This window comes from Caretta caretta, chromosome 1 (assembly GCF_965140235.1).
Source record: "Caretta caretta isolate rCarCar2 chromosome 1, rCarCar1.hap1, whole genome shotgun sequence".
Lineage (NCBI taxonomy): Eukaryota > Metazoa > Chordata > Testudines > Cheloniidae > Caretta > Caretta caretta.
Window position 1 is genome coordinate 7,522,649 of NC_134206.1, and position 26,261 is coordinate 7,548,909.

General features: G+C 48.1%; 1 protein-coding gene and 1 pseudogene across 1 annotated transcript; both read right to left on the minus strand.

Moving 5' to 3' along the window:
• LOC125630728 (U2 spliceosomal RNA) lies at positions 1-204 on the minus strand (annotated as a pseudogene).
• A 3,538-nt stretch (positions 205-3,742) lies between these two features.
• RRM1 (ribonucleotide reductase catalytic subunit M1) lies at positions 3,743-25,968 on the minus strand. The gene is made up of 19 exons (XM_048837663.2): positions 25,848-25,968; positions 24,979-25,067; positions 23,033-23,210; positions 22,226-22,326; positions 21,400-21,459; positions 19,177-19,216; positions 17,188-17,350; positions 16,364-16,505; positions 15,637-15,720; positions 13,974-14,135; positions 13,199-13,278; positions 12,431-12,632; positions 10,893-11,042; positions 9,588-9,809; positions 9,214-9,290; positions 8,055-8,190; positions 7,221-7,316; positions 5,302-5,490; positions 3,743-4,664 (listed from the first exon to the last, which is right to left on the minus strand). Exons 1-19 carry the CDS (start codon positions 25,864-25,866, stop codon positions 4,476-4,478), a joined length of 2,379 nt encoding a protein of 792 aa, XP_048693620.1. The 5' UTR covers positions 25,867-25,968; the 3' UTR covers positions 3,743-4,475.
• Positions 25,969-26,261: the final 293 nt, after the last annotated feature.

The window sequence follows — 26,261 nt, forward strand, 5'->3', positions numbered from 1 at the left end:
AAAAAGACCAGCTCTCTCTTCCACAGCTGCTTTGGGGCTGGCAGCGGTACCGGTCAGCACCTATTCCATCCCCCTGTTTCAAAAATAAATTTAATATACAGTCCTCAAATAAAGGACATATCAGCTATTAAACTGATAAGAACAGCTGTAACTTAAAACATAATGTGTGTGTACTCCACGATCCAAGAGACACAGACAAGGCTTTCATCTCGGGGCCAAAAGACCAAAAACATCAAGACACTTGATCACGGACTTTGGTAGGCCGAGAGCACTGTGGGTTTTTTTGTCAGTAAATTAAGGAGCATCAGCTCAAAGAGATACACACGCAATGGCAGCTTTTCAGGAGCTGTAAGTGGTGCCTAGGCCTTGCACTGAGACAGGGTGGACTTCACCCTGTGTTCACAGATGCAGACCCAAGCATGATTTACACATCCTCTGACCACAAATGGCTGGCACCCTGCATGGAAGAAACCAGATACACATCCAACAGCCTATTTACACACTTGTTGCAATCAAGCTAAGTGCACGTATGTCACACACATGGATTTTTGCACACCTAATTGCATACCTGAGTAGATGCAAAAGTGAGGCCCGAGCAGTGGTTTGTTTGCAGCATCCCAACCCGTGCCTCAGCAAGTCATGTATCCGTTAGCTCCGCTGCCTCATGTCAAAGTCCAGAGCAGGTGTGGCCAGGGAGTTGTCCTGCATAGGGACAGCGCTATCGGCATACTTAGTATTTACGTGGCACCATATAACAGATTAGAAATAACGTGCACATTTTCAACTGTGAGGACAAGTATCCATTGGAACCATTTACCACGAGATGAGGTGGAGTCTCCCTCATTTGCAGTCTCTATGTTAAGACAGATGCCTTTCTAACACAGCTGCGATAGTTCAAGCACAAATAATGGGCTTGACTGAAAAATTACGGGACGAGATTATCTGGGCCCATGTTATGAAAGCAGTGAAACTAAGTGAGCAAAATGATCCCTTCTGGCCTCCAGATGATGAAAGCTCTGACTGTATGTGCTCAGAAGAACTTAATCTAAATTAAGCAACAGGAGAACAGAGGGGAAGGGGGCAGGGGGATAGGTCAAAGGCACAGATATAGGAAATGACAGCACCACAGTGGCTTCATGAAATCAGATTGACTCAACAGGGGGGTCTGGACAACACTGCTGTTTCCATTAGACTTTATGGATCTTCCTTGATGCTTAACTCCAAACCTCTTGCCAGCAGAGCAGAACATGGGAGTTAAGAAGCACTGAGAGGAAGGGTGGGCCAGTGGTTAGGGCATGCACTTAGGACTCCCAAGACCCAGGCTCAATTCCCTGCTCAGCCACATTCTTCTTAAGTGACCCTGGGCACATCACTTAGCCTCTGTGCCTTAGTTCTCCATCTGTACAATGGGATAACAGCACTGCCTACCTCCCAGGGGTGCTCTGAGGACAAATACATTACAGATTGGGAGGCACTCAGATTCTAGGCTGACGTGGCCATAGAAGCACCCTGGGAGATGACTAACATGAAGTTTGGAAAAGTTGAGAGTAAAAATAAACCCCCTCAAGTTTACAACAGAAAGCTCACCAGGGAACGGCCATCTCCTTGGACCTGCAGCCGCAGCAGCCATAAGGGAAAGAGCAGGAGGTTTAAATGCCCATCAGCCTGGGGGAGCGTGGCCGGTGATGGCAGGTATGAGCAGGGGCTTGTTGGGGTGCATGGAATTTAGGAGACAGCAAACACGGGGTCAGGCAGGTAGATTGCAGAGGCTGGGTCAGGCTCAAGGTGGCAGTGGAGCACGCTGAGAATGAATCAGTAGCTCTCAGTCCCCCACACTGCCCCACTAGTCAGTGGAAGCGCTGCTGGTGAGGACGTGCTCCACCAACAGGAGGGTCATGTGGACATCAGCCACCACAGTAAATGATGCAGTGGCTACAAGTCAACTTAACATAGGTTGACTTATCTTTGTAGCGTTGATATAGCCTTAGTGTCTAGCGAAGTTATGAATTTAAGCTCGCCGCTTGTCTTCGGAAGGTGCTGTGCAGGTTTCCATTAAGGATGAGGACAAACAGGTCAGATATAGAGAATGATAGCTTTGTGAAAAGTGTTCCCCCACAGGTGAGATGGCGTGACGGGACAAGTGCTGACAGGCCACTTCACCTTGAACAGTCCCCTGAAATGTGCTAACCACTTAACCTAAATCTGTTCCAGCTTATGTTCAGCTGTGACCAAGCACATTTCCCAGACCTGAAGAGCTCTGTGTCAGCTCACAAGCGTGTCTCTCTTGCCAGCAAAAGCTGGCCTCATAAAAGACATCCCCTCACCCACCTTGTCTCTCTGAGGGTGTGTCTACACAGCCGACGTTAAGCAGGCCTGTGTAGCCGCGGCTCCAGCGCTGGGAGAGAGCTCCCCCATCGCTGTAATACAACCACCTCTGCGAGGGGAACAGCTCCCGCTCCCAGCGCTGCAGCATTATCTACACTGCCACGTCACAGCGCTGAAACATGCAGCGCTCGGGGGGGGGGGTGTTTTTTCACACCCCTGAGCAAAGAAAGTTTCAGCGCGCTAAGTGGCGGTGTATGTTAGGATATCGATATTCAGGCCTGTCTGTAAAGGCCTATGCGCTAAAAATTTAGGTGTATTCTTATCACTTGGCTAGTTCTAGAGGTATAAAAGAAAGAATCAAAATCACTGTCTGCTGGTGTAAGGGCCTTCTCTCACTGTGACCGTCTGAGGCCCTGTTCTTAGGCTAAGGCTTTTGGCTAAGCAGCAGAGGCAGCCATAAGCTAGGAAGCGACCGGTCACCTCCTCACATTCCAACCTAGTCACATTGAAAGAAGGTGCTATCGGGCTGTTAGGATACAATCCTGTCCTGATAGTGCCCATCGCCTCCAGAAAAAGGGAAGTGCCTAGAAAATGTAAAAGGAAACTGAGTTTGATAGCATCCTGTCTGGCAAGAACTCACTTATCAATAGCTGGGATGTGAAATCCTCACTTCTGTATTGTTTTGTCATTATAGTCCCCATTTCCCTATTGTTTGTCTGTATAATCTCTGTCTGGTTCTGTGACTGTTCCTGGCTGCTGTATAATTAATTTTGCTGGGTGTAAACTAATTAACATGGAGGGATATAATTGGTTACATAATCATGTTACAATATGTTAGGATTGGTTAGTTAAATTTCAGGAAAATGATTGGTTAAGGTATAGCTAAGCCGAACTCAAGTTTTACTATATAGTCTGCAGTCAGTCAGGAAGTGGGTGCAGGTGCGTGGGGTGAGGGAAATGGGAATAGGGGGCGGAATTGGAATCATGTTTGGCTAAGGGCAGGAATGGGAACAGGGACACAGGTGTAAGGCTCTGTTGGGTCAGAGCTGGGAAGGGGGACACTAAGGAAGGAAACTGGAACCATGCTTGCTGGAAGTTCACCCCAATAAACATCGAATTGTTTGCACCTTTGGACTTCGGGTATTGTTGCTCTCTGTTCATGCGAGAAGGACCAGGGAAGTAAGCGAGTGAAGGAATAAGCCCCCTAACAGTGTAGACAAGGCCATAATATCCTGTGACCAGCAGGGCTACCACTCTACAGTATTACTGAGATATTATACACACCCTCAACATTCTAGACTTTATTACTGTCTTCAGCTAGTTTGAAGGGTTGAGTTAAGGTGCATGATATGCAAATTTAATAACTATTCAAAAACTAGGCCACTGAAGTCCAGCTGCCTTAGTGAGGGAAGTTAAGTACACTGAAAGGTAAAAACATTTATTTTAGAACCATCAAACAATTAGCCCAGCCAGATGGATTTGGCTCTTGAAAGGAGACAGCATGTGCAATGCTCTGCCCTCCCTCTGGCCGGATGGCGAAGAAGTCTGCATGTGATGTGTACACACAGCCAGTCTGTTCCCCAGGACCTTGGGAGAACCAGGAGCTCCTTGTGAGGAGTAGGTCTAACAGGCACACAAACACTTCTGGTGTGAGCAAAACTCCTCAGCTTAACACAACGTGCCCCTGGCCCCAACAGACAGAGCCCAGGGATGTTTTCCTCACGACCAAGTTACTGTGGCAAAGGAAATTCATTCATCAGAATCCACATAAGCACAGTAGTAAAATGAGGACAATTGTCTGAAGTGCACAGAACTCATCCTTAAGGTAACAAGCATTAGCATTTTTCCTGCCCACGGTTAGGAAAATTCTATCTACAGTGGATAATGCAAGACTATACAAAAGCACTTAGTTTCCAGGAAGCTCAGCTGCAAAAGGGATATATATATAAACTTCTTATGCGGCGGGGGGGAGGGGTACGTACACACAGGCCCCAACCTAGGGATTGGGAAAGCATTGTACACTACTCCCTGACCGCCCACCCATCACAGTCCCAGCAAGACCCTACGTACTGAAGTAAAACTAGACCTATCTACTCTAGAAGAGATTAAGCCAGATGGAGCAGCCATGCTGGCACCAAAGGGCAGATGCGTTAGGAGCCACACATCAGGCAGTCATCTCTGTTCTCCAGCGAACACACCATGGCTGCTTTGTTCCTCTCTTTCTCCTCTTCTTCCCTGGACACCTTCTCTCTCTCTTTGAGCTTCTCCTTGTTCAGAGTGAACTGGATGGGCTTGGCCGCTGGTTTTGTCCTCAGGTAGTACATGCCTGTCTTCAGGCCCTGCAGAGTGAAAGCACGCAAGTCAGGGAATCATAGCATGCTGAAGCTCAGGCTGAGTTCTGGTTACTGAGACACACTTCCCCTAAGCCAAGCAGCTGCCTTTGTTAATGGCTCCCCAATAGGAAGTAACCACCCCACAGTATTAGCTAATGATCTATGGCTACTGTGCTAGGATCCACAGATGGGAACAATGCTAGGAGTGCCCCAAGCCACCTAGTCATTCATCCTCAGGGCTGATCTACTCTTGAAACACTCCAGCTGCACCAATGTAGACACTGCCTATACCGATGGGAGGGGCTCTCCTATCAGCGAAGGGGCTCCCCCTCCCCAAGAGGCAGTAGCTAGGTTGACAGAAGAATTCCTTTGTGGACCTAGTACTATCTACCAGGGGCGAGGCTGACTTATCTACAGGGCTCAGAGGTGTGGATTTTTTACACCCCTGGGTGACGTAGCCAGGCTGACCTACGTTTTAGTGTAGGCCAGATCCTCAGAAGCGGAGAGATATTGCTGATGGCAATGAAAGGGAAACAGACATTTATTTTTAAGAACCACAGGAGCCAACTTTTAGTGACAGAACGTGTCAATCGAAACGCTATCAACTAGCCAATAGGCCCCTCCACCCACCCCTACCACATACCTGCTTCCACCCATAGAAGTGCATGCTGGTGAGTTTGCCATAGTTGGGCTCTGCAATATGGATGTTCAGGGACTGGCTCTGATCAATGAAAGCGCCTCTGTCAGCTGCCATTTTGAGGATGGTCTTCTGGGAGATTTCCCAGACTGTCTTATAGAGCTGCTTCAAGTCATCTGGAATCTCCGCGATGTTCTGAAAGAAACAGGACTGGTTACTAGGCAGCATTCCCAATGACTGCCTTAATGGTCACATAATAATGGTAACCGGTAACAATCTACTCTGGCTAAAACCAAACCGCACTTCAACTGACCTCTAATGTTACAGCCAACCATTACTGATCCCAAATAATCTGTAAATACATGCCCTTAAATGGACATTTTACCGTCGTAAAGAACAGGCAGGTTCCTTTTTGGGACACTTTAAGGGAGAAGGCCATGTTCAACCAGGTGTCCAAGGCAAGAACCCCTTAGCCAATCAGGACAAGAAAGGGAGATGAACTAGTCATTGTTACCCTTCCCACTCAGGGGGAAAGGAAAGTGTTATTAGCAGGGCATTCACCCTCAGCATGTTACAGGGAAAGACATGTCAAAGAGAAGGGCACAATTTACTGAGCCCATAGAGACTCCTTTGCTTTTCAGGTATGGGTGCCAATATCTACACAGCAGGTTCTTGTTTTAGGTCTATTTGTTGCTCTGAAGTTTCCCCCTTTTACACACAACTAAGCAGACTAACATTCTCTGGGACCGGACAGCTTAGAGCAGCAGTTCTCAATCGGGGGTCCACAAGTCCTTTCAAGGGGGCCGCGGGAGCCTGTGGCTGAAACCCCAATCCCCAGAGCCCCACCGCGGAGCTAAACCCAGGAGTGTGGGGCTGAATCCTGGAGCCCCGAGCCCTGGTGCTCCCGGTGGGGCAGAAGCCTTGAGCCCACGGGCAGAGTTGGGGACCTGGAGGGCATTGCCCTCCCACCCCCGAACTGCAGTGCAAGAGCACAGTGGTCCCGGGGGCAGCTCCCCTGGCCCCCCATCTCCTCTCCCCGCCCCCTGGCCAGGTCGGAGGCGGGAACCCGGAGCTGGGCAGCTGTGGCTCTGGCTGGTGCCATGGAGCAGGCAGCAGCGGCATTCCCTCCTCTCCTGCTGGTGCCTGGGGTTGAAGCTGCTCCTCTGCTCCCAGTCCCCTTTGCTCCTGCAGAGGCAGCCGGTAAGAGGCCCCTGGGTGGGGAGACCCGGCTCCGTGGCTGGCCGACTCCTCCGGGAATAGGGACTGCAGGGGAGTGCTCCCAGCACACAGCCCCTAATACCCCTCTCTCCCTACACCCTGATACGCACTCCCTGCACCCTGAGCTGCACAGAGCTACCCCCCTGCCTGCACACAGCCCCTAGTCACCTCCCTCCCTGCACCCAGAGCCACCCCTTGTGCACATAGCCCCTAGCTATCCCCTCCCACTGGCCCCTGCCCCTCAAAAATAGAAGTTAAACTATGCCTGTGCCCGAGGCCCCCACTCTGAGGCCCCCCACCCCACCCCTGCTGGGCCCTTGAGTTTCTATAGCATGTCAAGGAGAACCTCCAGCTTACAGGGAACAACTCATCCACCTAGTACCTGGCTCCACTAATGAGTAGAAAAGCATATAACCAGTGGAAACCTCCACTGCACACATTCCAGAAAACTTCAGAAATGGCAAGTTACCCTGTGGTCAGAAAAATCTTCTAATGCTTCTCACAGAGACACTCGACTTTGTCAGAGCCAGCATGCAACATCCCAGCTCTCCCTTCCAAAGAGATGCTGCAAAGGCAGAGCAGCGTGAAACACACCCTAAAGACATGTGGCAGGTCCTGCCCCTCCTTCTTGAGTACCTGTGCCAGCTCCTGGGAATGCTTGACCTGCTGCCTTTACAGCTACATTAATCCCAGCTCCTCTCACATACCTGCACAGAGCCACTGTGGGCGATGATTTGGTTTTTCATCTCCTCATTCCACAAGCCTCTCTCCGTCAGATCTTTCAACAAGTGTGGATTTGCAATCTGTAGAGAGCGGAGCCCATTAGACATATGGGGAAGGAAAGAACTCTGTGCTTGTTTAACCAATCTCCTGCCTTATGGCAGGGATAATTCCCCCTATAGGAGAAACCTCCACCCACATGGTGCAGGTCCCCAAATAGCCACTGAACCCAATCTTACATTCTAAGAAGCTGGCCAATTGTGCTACTCCCCTTTGTCAGATTTTCCCTTTATCTATCCCTAAATCTCTTCCTTAATTTAGCCCCCGCCCTTTCCTGCAGTATGATCAATCCCCTAGCATCTGTACGTTAATTACACCTCTTATAGATACACTTTAGTAAGCACTTTACACAGAAACCTTTCCTCCTGACATTTCCGTGATGAGCCCTGTGACCTCTGAACTTTCCCGAAGGCCTAGGTGTCCTTCCTTACCCCCTCCCCCACCCCACCTCTTGGCAATCAATCCTGCAGGCAACACTGAGATCTCACAGGGGCCTTCTCTAGCAGAACCAGCATTTCTTGAATTTGTAATTAAGGCCCCTTCAGCATATCCCAGGGCAGTCAAGTTACACACTGTGGCTCTGTATGAACATTCTGGCTTAGTTGTTTATCTTCCTCGGCATGTTTTTGCATGGGAGAGGGACGTACAGGGTAAATAAATTGACTAATACAATGTGCTGCTTTTGTCTTACTGAACGTTGCTGGCTGTCAAAAGCCTGCATGTTTAAAAGCCATTTACCACATTTGTCCCAGCCTCCTTACCTGAAACTCGCCCGAGAGAACTCTGCGTGTGTAGATGTTACTGGTGTAGGGTTCAATAGACTCATTGTTGCCCAAGATCTGAGCAGTAGAAGCAGTTGGCATTGGAGAAAGGAGTAGGCTGTTTCTAACACCGTACCTAACGGAGGGAGGTAAGGACAATCAGAGGGTTAAAGCTTCAGCCAACCAGAGAAAGACACCAGCACCTGCGAAATGAATCCCACCAGAAAGCACAACCCTAAGCATAGTTTGGAAAGAGGAGAATCAGGGTTCAGTGCAAGGAACTGTGCTGTACATATAGAAAGGGCAAGGAAATTCAGCAGTGTCCTTTCTAACTCCACTTAGGCCCCCTGAATCCTCACCTCTACATCTCAACAGCCTGTCTTGAAACACCACACGTAGACTGGACACACAAGCTCAGCATTCACCTACAAGTGCTCTGCAGAGTCTGGGTAACCTGGAAGTGTAACTCCACCACAGCTATCCTCCTCCTCACCAGAGCTTCCCAAATGGCTGTCATGGGGAAGAGATCACGGTGGACTGACAAACAAGTACTGTGTGAAAATACATCCTCTTCCCCACAAATTGGTGGGCAGAGGATTTCCCCAAAAACACTTGTTTCCAAGATGATCAGGTAAAAGAGAAAAAGCCTCCAAAAACGTGTAGCCTTCTGACAGCCAAGCTGGGCAAACATATCTCGCCTTTCAAAGTAACATTTGGAAAGATTTGCTGGGGAAAAGCTGAAAGTTAAACCCCTGCAAGTGAATCTTGAAGCATCACAAGGCTTCACATTTGTCTCTCCATGATTCCTGGATCTGATGTGCTCATCTCAGATGGTTTGTTTCCCTGTCGGCCTGCAAACCCACCTCACACCTATGCAAATGCAGTGACCTGTAATCCACTGGAACTGAACGAACAAGTCTATTGGCAATGCACGAACCAGAAAAGCCCAGCTCGCTCAGGATCTCCAGGGCTAGTGGGAATAGGAGACGGTAGAACACTTGTCACTAAAAGCTGATCTGTTGAGTAAGCTGGTGCCATTTCTACACAATCTTTTTCAAAAGAAACCAGCACATTTCAGGCAATTAAAACTGTAATCTCTACCATCAAAGGATGTTTGCATCTAACAAACTGAGCAATATTCATTGGGGCATTTACTCACTTGGCAATCTTCTGCTTTAAAGCCTTCCAGTCCCACAGATCAGTAGGGGTGACGTTCCACATGTCATACTGTAGGATCTAAAAGAACAGAGTCATGGGCTGAGTTAGAAAGCGTGATCTTTGGGGTAAGGGCAGGAATTCATCTGTGTTTTGAAGACCACCGTGAAAAATCAAACAAAAAAGTCACTTCAATACTCACCGCTCAGCTTCAGACAGTTAAGATGCTTTATCGGAAATTTGCAGACCTCTCCCCACCCCTCCAGCCCAATTTTCACTAGTGGATAGTTAACAGCTAGCCTAGTGATTACTCCGCCAGCCGCTTTAAGTGCCCTCACACTAGCTCTGCTCTATTGGAGACCTGATGCTGTTACTTACGCCTTTGCTGACAGGGCAACCGTCGTAAGTTTCGTATGGCCCATGCTCTTTGGCAAGTTCACAGCTGGATTCCAAAGCACCGTAATAAATGGTCTCGAAGATCTGCTGGTTCAACAACTGGGCCTCGGGACTTTCAAAGGGGTATCTCATCAGGATGAACGCATCCGCCAGCCCTTGCACTCCAATGCCAATGGGACGATGGCGTTTGTTGGAGAGATCAGCCTATGTTTGAGTGGGGAGGACAATAGAAGGTAGAAATCAGAACCATATGACCCTGACCACACATCCACTCACTCCTGTGGCCACCATCCCCTTCAGTCCACACAAACCAGCCTCTCACTTTTTCCTTCCTTGTCCATCAGTCCAGTCAGAGCAGCTGCTCTTTCGTTCCCTCTACTAGTTCTTTGTCACCTAATGTTACATGGGGCCTTGAAGGGGAGGACAAGGGCCATGTCTTCCAAGAGTGACAAATGACTTTGGGTGTCCAACTTGAGGCCCCTTAAAGGAGTCTGGTGCTCTGGGGGCGGGTGCTCAGCACTTCCTGAAAATCAGGCCCTTTTTAGGAGTCTCAAGCTGGACACCCAAAAATCACCAGTCACTTTTGAGCAGCTTGGCCCTTGTTCTCTCCTTCAAAACCAGCAAAACTCCACTCCAGCCTGGATCTTGGCCATGGTCTCTTACTGCCCCACCCACCAAGGAGGCTAGTCTCACTCTCCCGCAACCATCTCCACACTGCCGTATGCAGAGAATGGCCTCCCAATTCCTCTGCACTAAGCTACAACCCTCTTCACCTCCAAATCGTTTCTGAGAGGCACGTCTGTGAAGCCCACAAAAATAGTCAGCAATAAATAAAACCAAACGCCTTGCACCTTCCTTCAGCATTCCTAATGCACTCTTTCTACCATGCCTGTCTTCCTTACTCTGTAAGCTCTTCAGGGAAGGGACTGCCTATGTCCTATTGTAAGCCATGCAAAGCATTCGTAGGGGAGGATCAACTCCTCTGGAATCTGCTCCAACTAAGCATCCATCACATCTGGAATTTGCCAAGCTTCAGGGTACTGAGCCAGGCTACCAATGATGGACTATTGCTGCAGCAGGGTACATGGGTGTTTTATTATCACAGTTCTATTTGCAGAAAACAGTACTTGACAGATTCAGAACTCCAGCCAATTTTATAGCATGCAATAGCAGGATGAATGTTGCTTCAACCTTAATCCAGCCAGCTGTATAACAGCATTTCTTTTGTTCCAGGACTCTCCGCCCTTTCCACCCCCCGCTCCAGCCCAGCTGCACCCTCCCCCATACCTCTGGCACAGGGTAGAAGTTGATGTCAATTATTTTGTTCAAGTTTCGGACTATGACTTTGGTGACCTCAGCCAGCTTCTTGAAGTCGTAAGTGTGCTCCGATGTGACATACATGTTCAGGGCGATAGAGGCTAAGTTACAAACGGCAATCTGGAACAACAGCAGGAGCAGAAGCGTCAGCCAGCATTGGGCAATACGAGAGAATAACAGAGTCCCAGCCCCCAGAGAATGTTCTCTACCCAGAAGAAATGGACACAGGGAGGTGAAACACACAGGTCAGTACAACGGGCAGAGATGGGAGAACATCTGCCTCATCCTATGTATCCCATAGCCCAAGAGTGGCAAGTATGTAGATTGCCTGAAGGCCTCTGACCTCTGTAGGAACATAGAGATGCTGTCATGGATCAGACCTCTAGCTCATCTAGCCCTGTTGTGATAGTGGCCAATACCAGGCATCTCAGAAGAAAGGGGAGGAATCCCTGTAGGTTTGCTGATATCCCTGAACACTACGGGAGTTCTGCTCACTTTATCTGCGGATGGTCTTGCCTCTCCTTGCCTTCCAGACCCTGATCCCCAACCATTTCCTCGATCACCTTGCTCTGTCATAACATTAGAGCGGCTGATCCCAGCACCAACTGTCCTGCTAGGTCAGGGGTACGCAGGCAGCCTCTCCTTGCTCATTTTTTATACTATCCCGCCAGCCCCAGGAGGATGAAACCAACAATTCCTAGAGTAACCTGTGCTTACACGGTGGCGGTGTAATGGGCTAGAGCGTTTGAGCTAACCGATCAGTCTCCTTTAGCTCAGGCAGCAGAGGCTCCTGCTTTTAGACCTAGTGGTCTCAGATTAGACCCCACTGCCGACGACCCATTGGGGGCATGGCGTTACACTGGCTATACCCAAAACTGTGCCTGGCAGTGGTTCCTTTCCTCATTCTTCCTCTGCTTCACTAGGGACTCTGCTCCTCCAGTGCCCAGAGCAGCTGCCCCACACTCAAGGGACTGAAACCAGACAGCTAGTTGTGTAGGTTTCAGTTATGCAGCATCCTGTTTAGGGCCACACTTTACTCCAAAACTCTGGAGGTTTCAATGATTCCCTCTTGACCCCATAGAAAACAGGATGCCCAGGTTTCACCAAAGTACCAATATAAGCCCCAGCCCCCCACAGTGACCATGAGCCCCACCCACCCTCACAGCAGCCATGGGCAGGTACAAATGGAGCAGGGCACTCCCCACTGAGCCCTTATACCCAACTCTTATAGGGAAACACAAACAGCCTACGGAAAAGTCGTAGATACACACGATAGCTTCCTAAATTCAACATGCCATTCAATTTCCCTAACGGTCTGCCTTGAAGATCCCCTGGCCATGACTCTCAGAACCCGCAGAGTAGGGGGAAAAAAAAACAGGTCAAACGGAAGAACTCATAAAGACAAAGCTTCCCCTCACTTGAAGACAGATTTGTATTCTGAATGTCTGAGCCTCCCACAAGCACAGCTTCCCCATCGGAGCTGGAGTAAATCCCATGTCCCTACCCACCTCATCTTTGCTGGTGTACTCCACGATTTCTGTGCACAGGTTGCTGCACTTGATGGTTCCCAGGTTCTGCTGGTTGCTCTTCCTATTACAAGAGTCCTTGTAGAGCATGTAAGGGGTCCCGGTCTCAGTCTGAGACTCTATGATGGCGTACCAGAGCTGCTGAGCCTTCACCACCTTGCGGACACGGCCCTGCTTCTCGTAACTGCAAGACAAAGCAAGAGCTCCTTTAACGCTTATTTCCCTGGGCCCAACAAAGAGTTAGTGAAACGGGGGGAATCCCTAGTACAATGACGCCTTCACTGGGTGGCCAGATCCTTTCATTTGTGGTACAAGCCAGATCTGAACTAGCCAGTCAGACGATTTAGGGGCAGGATGCTGGCTCTGCTTCCACTCACTGGGGGCACAAAGCTGACCAGTGCATTCTCTCCTGCATGGCAGGCAACAAATGAGGCTAGTCCAACATGAAGCCACCAATCTCCTTACTGAGATTTCTACCTGTTTGCCTTTATTAAACGGAGATCATCGTTCAGGCTTCTCCCCATCTTGGGCAGAATTTCAATTTGGGATAAGGAGACATACCCTCTCTCCATCCTTAATAACCCCATAAACAGAACTCACAGGGTCATGTTAGGACAGAACTGGACTTTTGAAGTTTGGCTCAAAGTTACCAGATACAGACAGAGCCACCCATATAAAGAGGGATGGCAACTCAATGAGTGGGAGATGTAGATAGCCAACTCTGCTCATAATTCTGTCCATTCTTCATACCTCTCATACAGTTTCTCAAACTCCTCTCCCCAAACCTCGTCTAGGCCAGGACACTCATTTGGACACATCAAGGACCAGTCCTATGAAGGAGAGCAAAAAGATAGAAGATCCTTAGATAACCCATCTCCATCAACAGAATGGAAGTCAGCTAATACGGGATAACCAGTGAACACTTCCTAACCTACACACAGTACTGATGCGAAAACGATGAACAAATTAATTTTCCGTCCTCCCGAAACATGGGGCTAATCCTGCAATTTCAGGGGAGGGGAAGGTTATCAAACTAGCAGGAGTTAAAACTACTAAGGTAACTGACTTTAGATAAACCTAAGCCCCCGCTTGAAGGATAATATTCAGTCCTGAATGACTGCTTACTCCTCAAATCAGAACCCACATTGGAGCACATGCACACAGCCACAGGGGCTGTTTATAGAGGCAAGTTCAATGTTTCGCTTACTGCAGCTTTTCAGCATTTAAAACAAATTCCCAGAGGTCAAAAATTAATCTGAGAACAAGACGGTGAGTGAACAATGCTCTGAGGCCGAGTGAAGACGTGATGTGGTATAATCACTGCCCTGCAGCTCACCCAAAGCACTCTGTAGATTATCTGCCTAGCTAAACTGCTCTGCAGCAGTTGTTTTCGGAAGTTCTTTTGCTGGTAAGATGACAGCTCAACAGCACATCTCAAATTCCATCCCAGGGTCTTTCTGCAGACTCTGGGATAATGCTATTGCTCCATTAACCGACCCTGTCCTGCACCAACACATCTCCTCACCTGGTTAGTCTCCACCCGTTTCATGAAGAGATCGGGAATCCAGAGGGCAAAGAAGAGGTCTCTGGCTCGCTGCTCCTCCTTCCCGGTGTTCTTCTTCAGGTCAAGAAACTCAAAAATGTCCAAGTGCCATGGCTCCAGATAGATGGCAAAGGCCCCGGGTCTCTGTCAGACAAAATACAGCCAAGATCGGAACCAGACACACAGGGGAAACACATGGGAGTACGAGTGATAACCACATTGCTGTTGTGGAAACATGGACACCAGCTTTGCACAATTAGATCCTACACAGTTTGGGGCCCAGATAATTTCCCCCCATTGTTAGAAAGAGCTTGTCATTCTGAAGTCCCATCAAGGCAGATGCACCAGGTGCTGAGTAAGAGTCACTCTCACTTCCTGGGACTGAGTTCTCTGGGGCTGGCCACATTGTGTTTCAGTCAAAAGGAACATGCATCTGAAATTCCCTCATCTCTGATGTTCAACAAGTGCTGGGCATGTGAAAGGCTTCCTTGCCTGGTCAAGCTTTCTACTGACTTCTGGATTATTTGTGCAGTGCTTCATTTTTTGCAGGACTCTTTCTGGACACTTTTAGATTAGAATTCAACATGAGGCACTCCAGGAGCTACTTATAAACGAGTGGAAGAGGCTGACCTTACAAGTGTGGGTATTTTACAGAAACAGAACTTATAGCCTCCCAGTAGGAGTTGTCGGGGCCAACAAAAATTAGTTTAGAGAGAGCTGGACAAATTTACAAGTGTAATTGTATGATGTGGTTGCTTGTGATGGTGTGGGGCAGATCTCAACTGTTCTAGGGCTCACTTCTAGTTTATGTATTATGCTCCTAAAAGCTCACAGTCCAGGGTTTCAGCTAGCCACCTGCAGGATCAGGAAGGGATTCCCACTCCCCCCCAGTGTATTCTGGGAGAGTTTTTTATCTCCTTCCTCTGAAGCATGAGGGATGGCCACAGCTGAAGATGGGACATTGGATGGTTTGGGCCAGGGCAGAGGTAGCACCAAGCATGCTCTCTCTCTCAGGTGCTTGGCTGGCTGGTTCTTGCTCGCATGCTCAGAGTCCAAGTGATAGCCATATGTGGGTGAGTGAGGAATTTCTCCCCAGGTCAGATTGGCACCGACCTTGGGACGGTAGGGTGGGATTTGCCTTCCTCTGCAGCGGGTTGATATGGGTCACTTGCCAGGATTATCTGGGTATACCTCACTTAATCACTTCCCTACCACTGCACGGGCCTCACGCACTGGTGCACCTCAGTCCCTCCTGTTCTCTGCCTTTGGTACATACTAGCTGAATCTCCTGTGGGTTGTAATACTTTGGTCTCATTTTGGTTGTTGGGTTTAGTGTGAGGGCACTGGGTGAGGATGGCGGCCTGTGATATACAGTGGTGGGCCTTCCTGCCTTAGACGCTAGGACACTCCTTTCAGAGGACAGGCAGTGAAAGTTACATTTGCACTGTGGAGTTCGTAATGAAGGGAGAACCAAATACTCATGAGATGGGAACAGGACACTGCTTTTTAGTACATGCCATGTAGAGCCATTGCTCCAGTTCATCAGTGCTAATCATCAATCTTTCCACAGCCCACTGCTGGCTTATTAAGACATTCAATTAAGGTTTCCATCCCCACCTTCCTTCCTGGTTGGAAGATGACATACCTTATTACCACCTTGATCCACATAGCGGGCAGTGTTGTTGTAGACTCTCAGCATTGGGACAAGCCCATTGGAATTTCCATTTGTCTGCAAAGACATATGAAAACCATCAATCTCTGGAAGCTGGTTGGTTTGTGAGGCTGCTCTTAGACAGACTGCCAATGAGACACAGCAAACATCAAGGCCCTTACAATGAAAGCCATTTCTTGCCCACTGCAGATAAAAGCTGGCTACAAGAGAACTTATTTTTTTTAATATAACATGGAAGTAGCACTCACTGTCAGCTAACATGGGCTCTAATAAGCATTTGTTTATACAAGCCACATTTTGAATGTGCTTTGCTTTAAATTTGTGTTAAAATACTCGAAAGAATTATTTGGAAACTTGCAAGAGATGTTATTGCTCATGCATAAAATGGAGAAATCCAGCAGTTTATGAGTCCTGAGGTATCTACTCTCAGCTATTAATTTGTAAAGATATAATTGTCTGATGAACACTGACTTTTCTTTCTGAAAATACCTCAATCTGAAACCAAAGCACTGTAATAGGAATGTTATGTTATCTGGCTTCCCACCACAAAAAGAAGGTGCAAGCTACTGGGCTAGATGTACCTCCCTTGGGGTATACTGGCCTGGTAGCAGCAGACTTGAATTGACAATGTGATTTAAGCACAGAAGTTTCCTGATACTTGAAGGTATACATCAGTATGGTGTGCCATTTACTCACTTACCCCAGCAATGTAGCTGCCAGTGGCTCGGATACAGCTCACAGCAACACCAATTCCACCAGCAGATTTGGAAATCAGCGCACAGTGCTTTAGAGTGTCATAGATTCCCTCAATGCTGTCATCCTTCATACACAGCAGGAAACAGCTGAATGGAAACAAACGGAAGTTGACATCAGACAATTCAAAATCAAAGCAAACAATGCCACAGAAGGCATGCAGAAACCTGCCGAGGGTTCTCTGGAATCATTAATGCTTTAGGGGTCAGGTAAGTGAAGCAAAGAATATGATGCAAATTTGCAGAGCATTGTAAAGCTCTCACTTTTTAAAGAAACGCATATGCTCCTGGGAGCTAATTATCGTGTTTTTTTAAAAGCCGATTTCTTTAACTTAAGTTATAAGTAACAGATATGAGAACATTTTAAAAATCAAATCTATTTCTTCCATTTATTTTTGTGTTTTTAGCATCTCAGCTTGGACAATGAATAGTTAATAGCCATGATTCGTTTTGTTTCTAGTTAATTTCCCTTTTAGGTTCTCATGCACTTTAGGAGAAGGGAGTGTTTAAACAATGTTTAGGAATTAAAAAGTTGTGGAATCACTTCTATTGGCCTTAGGCTTCTGTAAAAGATTTTTTTCTTTAAATATAAAAAAATATATACATTTGAGGCCATATTTGACAAATTACAGATTATTTTAATTAGGGGTCACCAAAGTGCAGCTGGTCATTTTAACAGTTGTCACAGGACATTTCATTTGAACAGAAACCACCTCCTGCCCAGCACCCTCCTCTGCATATAGTGTGAGCCATCCCTGGCGTTCTGAGGTACCTGGACAGCTGAGGTCGGTTGGTGCCAGCATTGAAGAGCGTGGGAGATGCATGGGTAAACCACTTCTCAGATAGGAGGTTGTAGGTTTCAATCGCAGCATCGATGTCATTTTTGTGGATTCCCACAGATACCCTCATCAGCATGTGTTGGGGGCGTTCAGCAACTAGACACCAGAAGGGAGAGAACAGGAACATAAGCATTCCATTTAAAGCCAGTTTTGACAGACACGGATCATGCAAAAAAAGACAGACTAAAATATGCCACTGAAGAAGCCTGAACGGTCAGAATTCTAGGCCCCAAATTTTTTACCTATACTGAAGTGGTTCAAAACAGAGGCTAACCATTTTCAGGATTCTCGGTATATTATAATAATAACCACTGTCTCACTATTATGGATGCCCATGAAGTTTCAGACACGAGGTGACGCAACAATTGAAACTGATCATAGGATATCAGGGTTGGAAGGGACCTCAGGAGATAATCTAGTCCAACCCCCTCCTCAAAGCAGGACCAGTCCCCAACTAAATCATCCCAGCCAGGGCTTTGTCAAGCCTGACCTTAAAAACCTCTAAGGATGGAGATTCCACCACCTCCCTAGGTAACGCATTCCAGTGCTTCACCACCCTCCTAGTGAAAAAGTTTTTCCTAATATCCAACCTAAACCTCCCCCACTGCAACTTGAGACCAAGACTCCTTGTTCTTAGTGGTAGCAGATGACAGAACAGTCTAGATCCATCCTCTCTGGAACCCCCTTTCAGGTAGCTGAAAGCAGCTATCAAATCCCCCCTCATTCTTCTCTTCTGCAGACTAAATAATCCCAGTTCCCTCAGACTCTCCTAAATCATGTACTCCAGCCCCCAAATCATTTTTGTTGCCCTCCACTGGACTCTTTCCAATTTTTCCACATAGTTCTTGTAGTCTGGGGCCCAAAACTGGACACAGTACTACAGATGAGGCCTCACCAATGCCAAATAGAGGGGAACAATCACGTCCCTCGATCTGCTGGCAATGCTCCTACCTATACAGCCCAAAATGCTGTTAGCCTTCTTGGCAACAAGGGCACACTGTTGACTCATATCCAGCTTCTCGTCCATTGTAACCCCTAGGTCCTTTTCTGCAGAACTGCTGCCTAGCCACTCGGTCCCTAGTCTGTAGCAGTGCATGGGATTCTTCTGTCTTAAGTGCAGGACTCTGCACTTGTCCTTGCTGAGCCTCTTCAGATTTCTTTTGGCTCAATCTTCTAATTTGTCTAGGTCCCTCTGTGTCCTATCGCTACCCTCCAGAGTATCTACCACTCCTCCCAGTTTAGTGTCATCTGGAAACTTGCTGAGGGTGCAATCCACACCATCCTCCAGATCATTAATGAAGATATTGAACAAAACTGGACCCTTGGGGCACTCTGATATTGGCTGCCAACTAGACATGGAGCCATTGATCACTATCCGTTGAGCCTGATGATCTAGTCAGCTTTCTATGGTGTTCTAGCCATGCCAACTTCAGCTCTATTACAAATACCCAAACACCAAACAGTGAGATTGCGAATGGACTTCTCATATGGCAATTCCTAAGTTATGGTATCAGCCTGCTGGAGATGAACACATTCTGAGTGTCCTGGTATATAAGTGGTCTCTGTGCCAATAGGATCCACATGCTGGATGCATGAAGTGCCCCACGCAGCCATTATTTAAAACAAAACACTCAACTAAACTCAATGTGGCCCTATAACTAATAATTGCTTTTAGTACAACTGCAAGCCTTCCCGCAGCTATGGCAAAGAGATGCTTGTGTCTCACTAAAAGATGTTTGGGGAGGGAGCGTGTGTGGGTGGAGGGAGACTGCACAAGAAAGTCTTTCTGATGTGGACAAGCAGATTACAAATATGCTGTACCCTCTTGGAAAATAATGGACACTGAAAATTGTGAAGGAAGCTACCTAGCCCCATTCAGCTCGCAGCAGAGAATACATCAAACAGGAACGGTCTGTTCTTACCTTTTGAATTGATTTTCAGCAGATAGGAGCGCTCTAGAGTCTTTAAAGAAAGAAAAGCATCTCAGTTACAGTTGTTCAGATTCCAGTTTAAAAGCTGTACTGATTAATGCACACAGCTCTGGGATCAAAAACCCAACTCTCAAGCAGTTTGGCTCTCCCAATACCAGGTTTCCTACACAAGCTCAGTTCTCTGCTCTTCTTCAACCTTGTTACAGATACAGCACCCGAAGTGGGATAGATTCTATCCAGTCATACGTCAGCAAAGTCCCTGCCCTGAGGAGTCCTCTATGTGGACAGAGTACAGATAAAGGAGTGAGGTTTAAGCATGGTGAGGTTTAGTACTTGCCTTCGATCCATGGGTTTGGTAGAGGCTGTGGGCAGGGGAAGAGAGTTCTATTTCCCTCAATACATTTCCTAATACTGTCATCATTAATTATGTTCATACAGTAGTGCCTAAGAACTAACCAAGACCGGGGCCCCATTGTGCCGGGCACTGAAGAAACACGTAGTAGACAATTGCTGCGCCAGAGTTTACAATCTAATAGACCCGGGTAGGGGAAGTGGATATAACACAAAGAGCAGACTATGCAATGGTGGCAATCATGTTAGTTCCACAAGATTGGGTGGGGGGAGGAGGGGAGTTGAAATGGGTTAGCGAGGTGGGGACAAAGTAAATGGGAAAACGAGTGAAGGAAGAGGAGGAAGGTGTGGAGACAGGCTGAGGTGAAGACACTGGGGAGCGTAGGAAAGGTAGCTGGAGCAATCAGCACAGGGGACAGAACGTCTAATCAGAAGTGTAAAAAATACTGATATCATCCGTGTCTCTGCTTATGCTGCAGCTCTACCAGCTTGAGTCTCTGGCTGGCTCCTCCCTGAAGTTTCTTTCCCTCCAGTCCACATAGCTGGCAGGAGGGGGATGCCACAGGGATCCCAGTGCTGGGGGGTTTCTCCCTGCCCAGTTCTGAATTGGGGGGCTGATTTAGTTAGAGCTTCAAGGCGGGCAGAGCTAGGGTTTAAGTGCCCAATCCCATGAAGTGCTGAACACCCTCGGCTCCTATGGACTTCAGTGGGCATCTCACAGGGTTGGACTCTAAACTTCTCCCTGAAGAAGTGTGTTTTAAGGGTGGATATGGAGGAGAAAATAGAGGCAGTGCAAACTGGCTGTGGGAGGAGGGTCTGTGCAGCAGCATGGAAGAATGCAGAGATGAATGGGAGGACATGCAGAGGATAGTTGTGCAGCTTGTCTGAACAGTGCGGGAAAGCTTTTATCGGGAATACAAAGACCTGATGTGTTTGTATTCGGTTACTCCTTGAGGAACAGCATGTGCAAAGCACAATCTGGCAGAGCGTCCAGTGCCTCTGCTGCAAGGAACTTACAGCCCAAATGCTACAGTTGAACACACCTTTGCCCTGGCCTTGTAACACATCAACCCAGGTCAAAGTGGCTGCAGCCTCACACTGGGAAATTCTGCAGACAATCAGGCCAGAGTATTTAGCTTTCACATCACCTACAGCACCCACTTTTCTTCTACGGAGAGAAGCTATTTGGCATGTAGACTTCAGAGTCATTACAAACAGAGGTGCTGGGCTTCAACTGGCCCAGGGCTCTCATTCACATTCATCCTTTCCTCCTGCTTTCCCCTCCAGTAGTTTCGGTTTATGCTGGGACTGTCTCCTGTTCCTAATCCCCAATTAACACAAACTAAAGCAGTCAAGCATGCAAGTCCACCATGATGATGTAGAAGCTGTGCAGAGGCTAAACACATGAGCATATCTGCAATGCTGAGTAACTGTGGATCACTTCACAGGATCCCAACCAAAACAGTTGGGTTTACTATTCCCAACACAAGAGTATGCTCCCCTGTAAAATTTTCCATCACCATTCCCTCCTGCCCCCAGGGCCACAAACTCCAAGGATTTAAACGTGCATTAAAGGATGTCTTGAGGCTCTCAAAAATAGCACTTGTGCTAGATAAAAATGGCACAGTGAAGCTTTCAGAAAATAGTGGCATCGCCCTCAGGCACCACAGACAAAGCCAGGCTGAGAAATCATAGAGGAAGGAGCACATGACTCATTCATTTTGGCCACTGTTTTTTGGAGGCCGCCTTCACTACTACAGTCTCTTTCTGCAGCAATGAAAATGTTTTGGGTTTTTTTTCTTAGGTTGTTAAGGCTTTGAAAAAAAACTAAATCTTCACTCTCACGAGAAATCTGGTCTTTACCTTAAAGCCAAAGTAGTTGTAGGAGAAGTCTCTATCGTAGATGATAGCAGAGTTCAGGCGCTGGGGATGAAACAATTCAGAGACAGGTTAAGCACTTAGACTGAGGAAACCATCTACCCCTAACATCAGACTCACACAGCTTCATATTACCAAAAAACAGTGCTCTTATTGTTCAGTACCTCTGGTTTTCATGCTTCTGGCGTCAACATGACTCCATAGCTACAGGCACCGGGCAGAAAACCAGCATATGCAAGGCTTTCTTGGCTAATACAGTTGGCATCTTATGCGAAGTATTAATGAAATTCCTCTAAGGGCAACATCCTGGCTTCTGGCCCTGCTCACCCATACACCTGCATTCTAGTTAGACCTCACACAGGAAAACTCAGAACAAAAATCATTCACAGGTTGCAAGCTAAAGGAGACAGATAACAAAGCTCATCTCTCTCCTTGAAAGACTGTTCTCTATTAAATAAATGAGGAGATTCTGTTATTTTATTAAGTTAAGAGCCGCTCTTTGTCCAACTACCAAACGGGCCTCAGACACTCCAATTTCAGAGTGATGGGGGCCATATAAGAACAGAGATATATGTCCTTGATATAACAGCATCAGAAGTATCCTTCAGTGGTCAGAATTCCAAGTGTCATTGTCCCTCCACAAGCTCCCCAAAAGAGAGCAGTCACCATCTTTGTTAGTTTACATCAGTGTGTGATTTTTTTTTTGGTCCTACAGCCAACATGGTTTACTTTCATATTTAGAAGTTTAAAATATCACTGAACAGAGTTTACTGGATCTTAGGAACATCAGATCCCATAAAGTGCTACATACATCTTTGTTAGCCAAGACAATGTCTAGCGTTTCCTTGGAGATCATTGGAGAGTGTCTGCCATTATGAGGGTTTACATAATTGTACAAATCTTCCATGACATCTACAAAGGAAATGGAAAGAAGAGTCAAAGAAAAGCCATTCACAGACTTTTATTTACATAGTCTGAAAACTATAATTACAAAAATTGAACATGCCTGGACCACCCCACTTCTCCCAAACCTAGCCCCCACAAAGTGTCTTCAAAAAAATACACATTTGTTTGTTCTTCTACCTGTCCAATGGCAGGGAATATCTACTTCTCAGAAGCCCCAAAATGATTTGCTTTTATGAAAGAAATTCTAGGAACACAAAGTGTCCAGTGGTAGTCAGATACATGTTAAATAAGCCTAATCCATATAAAGTTTACCAGATAAGTTACTTTTAGCCAAGACCTAATTTTTTTAAATGTATTCTCTTATTGTTAACACAGCTGTTTAGGACATCCAGATTTTAACAGTAAATGCTCCAGTAGAAATTATTCATTGGAACATTTATAACAAGACAGGTAACTAAGCTTTCTCCATGTGTGCGCAAAACTACATAATCATACTCTCTCAGCATATGTGCAGTGTGCCCAGCCATTCGATAGCATCAGGTGTAGAGCTGGTAGAACTAAACGTCTCAGATACATAGACTCAACACTTAATCACTCCTGTTTAAGAACAAGTTTACCATAGTCATATCCTCTAATGCTACAACCCCTTCACTGGCTCCCTCCTCAACAAGGGAGCACAAGGTGTTACTCACGTGCCCACAGACACACTCACCACTGAACACTTTCTTGGTTTCTTTGTGCAAGTTGGAGACTGCGATCCTTGCTGCTAGGATGGCATAGTCGGGGTGCTTGGTAGTGAGGGTTGCAGCTGTCTCGGCAGCCAGTGTATCCAGTTCCACTGTTGTGACACCACTGTATAGACCCTGGATCACCTTCATGGTGATCTGTGCCTAGGGAAATCAGAATTCTGCAGGTTAGCTACCAATGTTTCAGGGACAATACCATCCTTACAGCAACAGTCTAGAAGAACCCCATTTTCCCAATGCCTAGCATCGTATTTTCTGTTTGCAAACAAAGTTATTACAATATGTGCTTCACTTTAAACGGCAGATGATAAAGTGATTTATATTCTCTCACATCTACCCACTGGAATTTTTTTTGTTTTTTAAAATGCCGCTGCACAATGAGTGGATGTTTTCAGAGAACTATCCACAACGACTCCAAGAGCTCTTTCTCGAGTGGGAACAGCTCATTTAGACCCCATCATTTTATATGTATAGTTGGGATTGTTTTCCAATGTGCATTACTTGGCATTTGTCAATATTGAATTTCATCTGCCATTTTGTTGCCAAGTCACGCAGTTTTGTGAGATCCTTTTGTAGCTTTTCGCAGTCTTCTTGGCACTTAACTATCTTGAGTAGTAGAAGAAAAAGTAACTAACTTCATTATTATTACCCAGTCCCCAGGTTGCTATACTAGGAAACCAGAGACCTAGATTTGATTCCTTTTTCTGCGGTTGGCTGGGAGCGAGACAACACACCTCTCCATGTGTCAGTTTTCCCAACTGTAAAACAAGGATAATGATTCTCCTGCCTCTTTGTAAAGCTCTTTGAGATCCATGGCTGAGAAGTACTACTTCTTATTTCTAATGCACTGACAGCATCCTAAGTGTTTTACAGACATAAAGAAAGACAGGGCCTTTGTGACCCAGGGCCCTAATCCTACAATTTACTCCACATGGGTGGACTCAGATGTCCATGAAAAGCCCCATGGATGTTAATGCGGCCATGCATGGGTACTGAGGGGAGTTGCTTGCAGGATCAGGGTCAATATCCACTCCTAGGCTGCTCGAAAAGAAGATGGTAATGGTACCGTTAAGAGAGGGAAATTCACTTCTGATAAAACACAAAAAAGTGTTCTTCTAACAAAGAGAACTAGTACTTCTCTTTCAGACTGGCATGAACAAAGAGTTGTAAAAATGAGATTTTTTAAAAAGCCATGTGATTGCTACACTATTTTAATGTAGAGAAGCAAGATATTCAAGATGAAATGGCAGGGAGCTTTCTAACACCAGGAACTTGATCATTTCAAACCATGTTTGAGGTATCCACCAGAAGGAATTTATAACAGGTAAACACAGATCCCTGTCTCAGACTTTGCACCTGTGAGGGAGAGAAAGCCAAACACAAATCTCTGAAAAATTCAAGTTAAAATAGCATCTAAGAGTTACGAACACCAAAGTTACGAACTGGCCAGTCAACCGCATACCTCATTTGGAACCTGAAATACACAATCAGGGAACAGCAGAACCGCCCCCAAAAAGCAAATACAATACAGTACTGTGTTAAACGTAAACTACTAAAAAATAAAGGGAAAGCAGCATTTTTCTTCTTCGTAGTAAAGTTTCAAAGCTGTATTAAGTCAGCGTTCAGTTGTAAACTTTTGAAAGAACAACCCTAAGTTCGGAGTTGCAAACATTTGAGTGTTCGTGAATCTTGAGGTTCTACTGTATAGAGAAAAGTAAAGGACACAGTGGTTGCCATTAAAAAAAGCAGCATTTGCCAACAGTTCACATATAGGGGTAATGGGACATGCCAACATCTCCCCTTACACTAAGAAGGGGAAAGAACTGGGTGGCACCTGGATTACAAATGGTGGCTTTTCAATGGCCACCACTGTCGTGTGGGTGGAAGGTGGAGAGGATACAAGTCAACTCACGGGATCGACGAAGTCAGCATTGAGTCCATAGCAGAGCTTCTGGATGCGAGACGTGATCTTGTCAAACATGACGCGCTCATGGCGCCCATCTACCCGGTGGGAACAGAGGGGAGGAAAGAGAGAGAGAGAGACACAGCAACCGGAATGAGACAGCCGGCCACAGGGCTCAGGTGGGGCCCCCCGACGGCCGCCGCGCGCTCTCCCCAGGGGCGCTGCGAGGAGCAGCACCCCACGCGCCCAGCCCCAGGGGGATTACTGAGCTCACGTGGGGGGCTCCCCATTCAAGGGAAGGGGGCCTGGGGGGGATGCCGACGTTCGGGGCCCAGAGCCACAGGAGGGGCCCGGTCTCCAGGGGAGCTGGGTGCCCCACGGGGGGCGCCCCACTCACGGAGTGGGGAGTAAGCAGGCCTCACGGGGAGTAGCTGTCCTCACGCGTGGCCGGGGGGGGGCGTCGGGGGGGGCCTGGCGTTACGCTTGGGGGGCGCACGGACGCCGGGGGGCTCGGGGCGGTGTGCGGGGCCCCCCGCTCCAGGAGAGGGGCGTGAGCCGAGGGGCGGGGGGGGGCAGGGAGCGGCGCGAGGCGACGGGGTCCCACGCTCCAGGGGCGGGGTGCCCAGCCCCCTCGGTGGGGGGGTGTCACGGTGCTGGGGGTGGGGGGGGGCAGCCCGGCCCGTGGGGCGCCCCCCTCACAGAGAGGAGAGGCAGCCCCTGGGGCTTGGTGCCAGCGGCGGGGGAGGGGAGCTGGGGGTGTCCAGGGTCCCACACTAGGGGCCGGGGGGGGGATAGGGGGTCTGGGGGCGGGGCGCCCGAGCCGTGGCGGGGGGGTGGGGGCGTTGAGCCCCGAGCGGGGGGGGGGGGGGCGCTCTCACCTCGCTTGATCACGTGCATGGCGGCGGCTCGCGCTCTCCGGCGTGCGGGTGAGCTCCAGGCGCGACCGACGGCTTCCCGCTCCCGCCAACGGCGCCGTTGACCCCGCCGCGCCGCCGTACCGCCCCGCCTCCTCCCCGCCCGGTGGAGGCCGCGGCCGCCATCTTGGATACGGGCAGCGGCCTGACCTGGGGCTCCAGCCCGGCCCAACCCGGCCCGGGACCCAGCGCTTCTTCGGCCCCTCCCTGCTCGCCCTCTCCCCCCCCGGGAACGCGGCACAGGGGGAAGGGAACAACGCGGGGCAAGGGCGGCAGCCTTGCCCGGTTCCAAGATGGCGGCCGAGAGCCCGCCTTCCCGTCCGCTCACTTCAAATGCCCGGCGGAGGCGGGAGCGGGGCTGCTTCCGGCCCGGGGTTC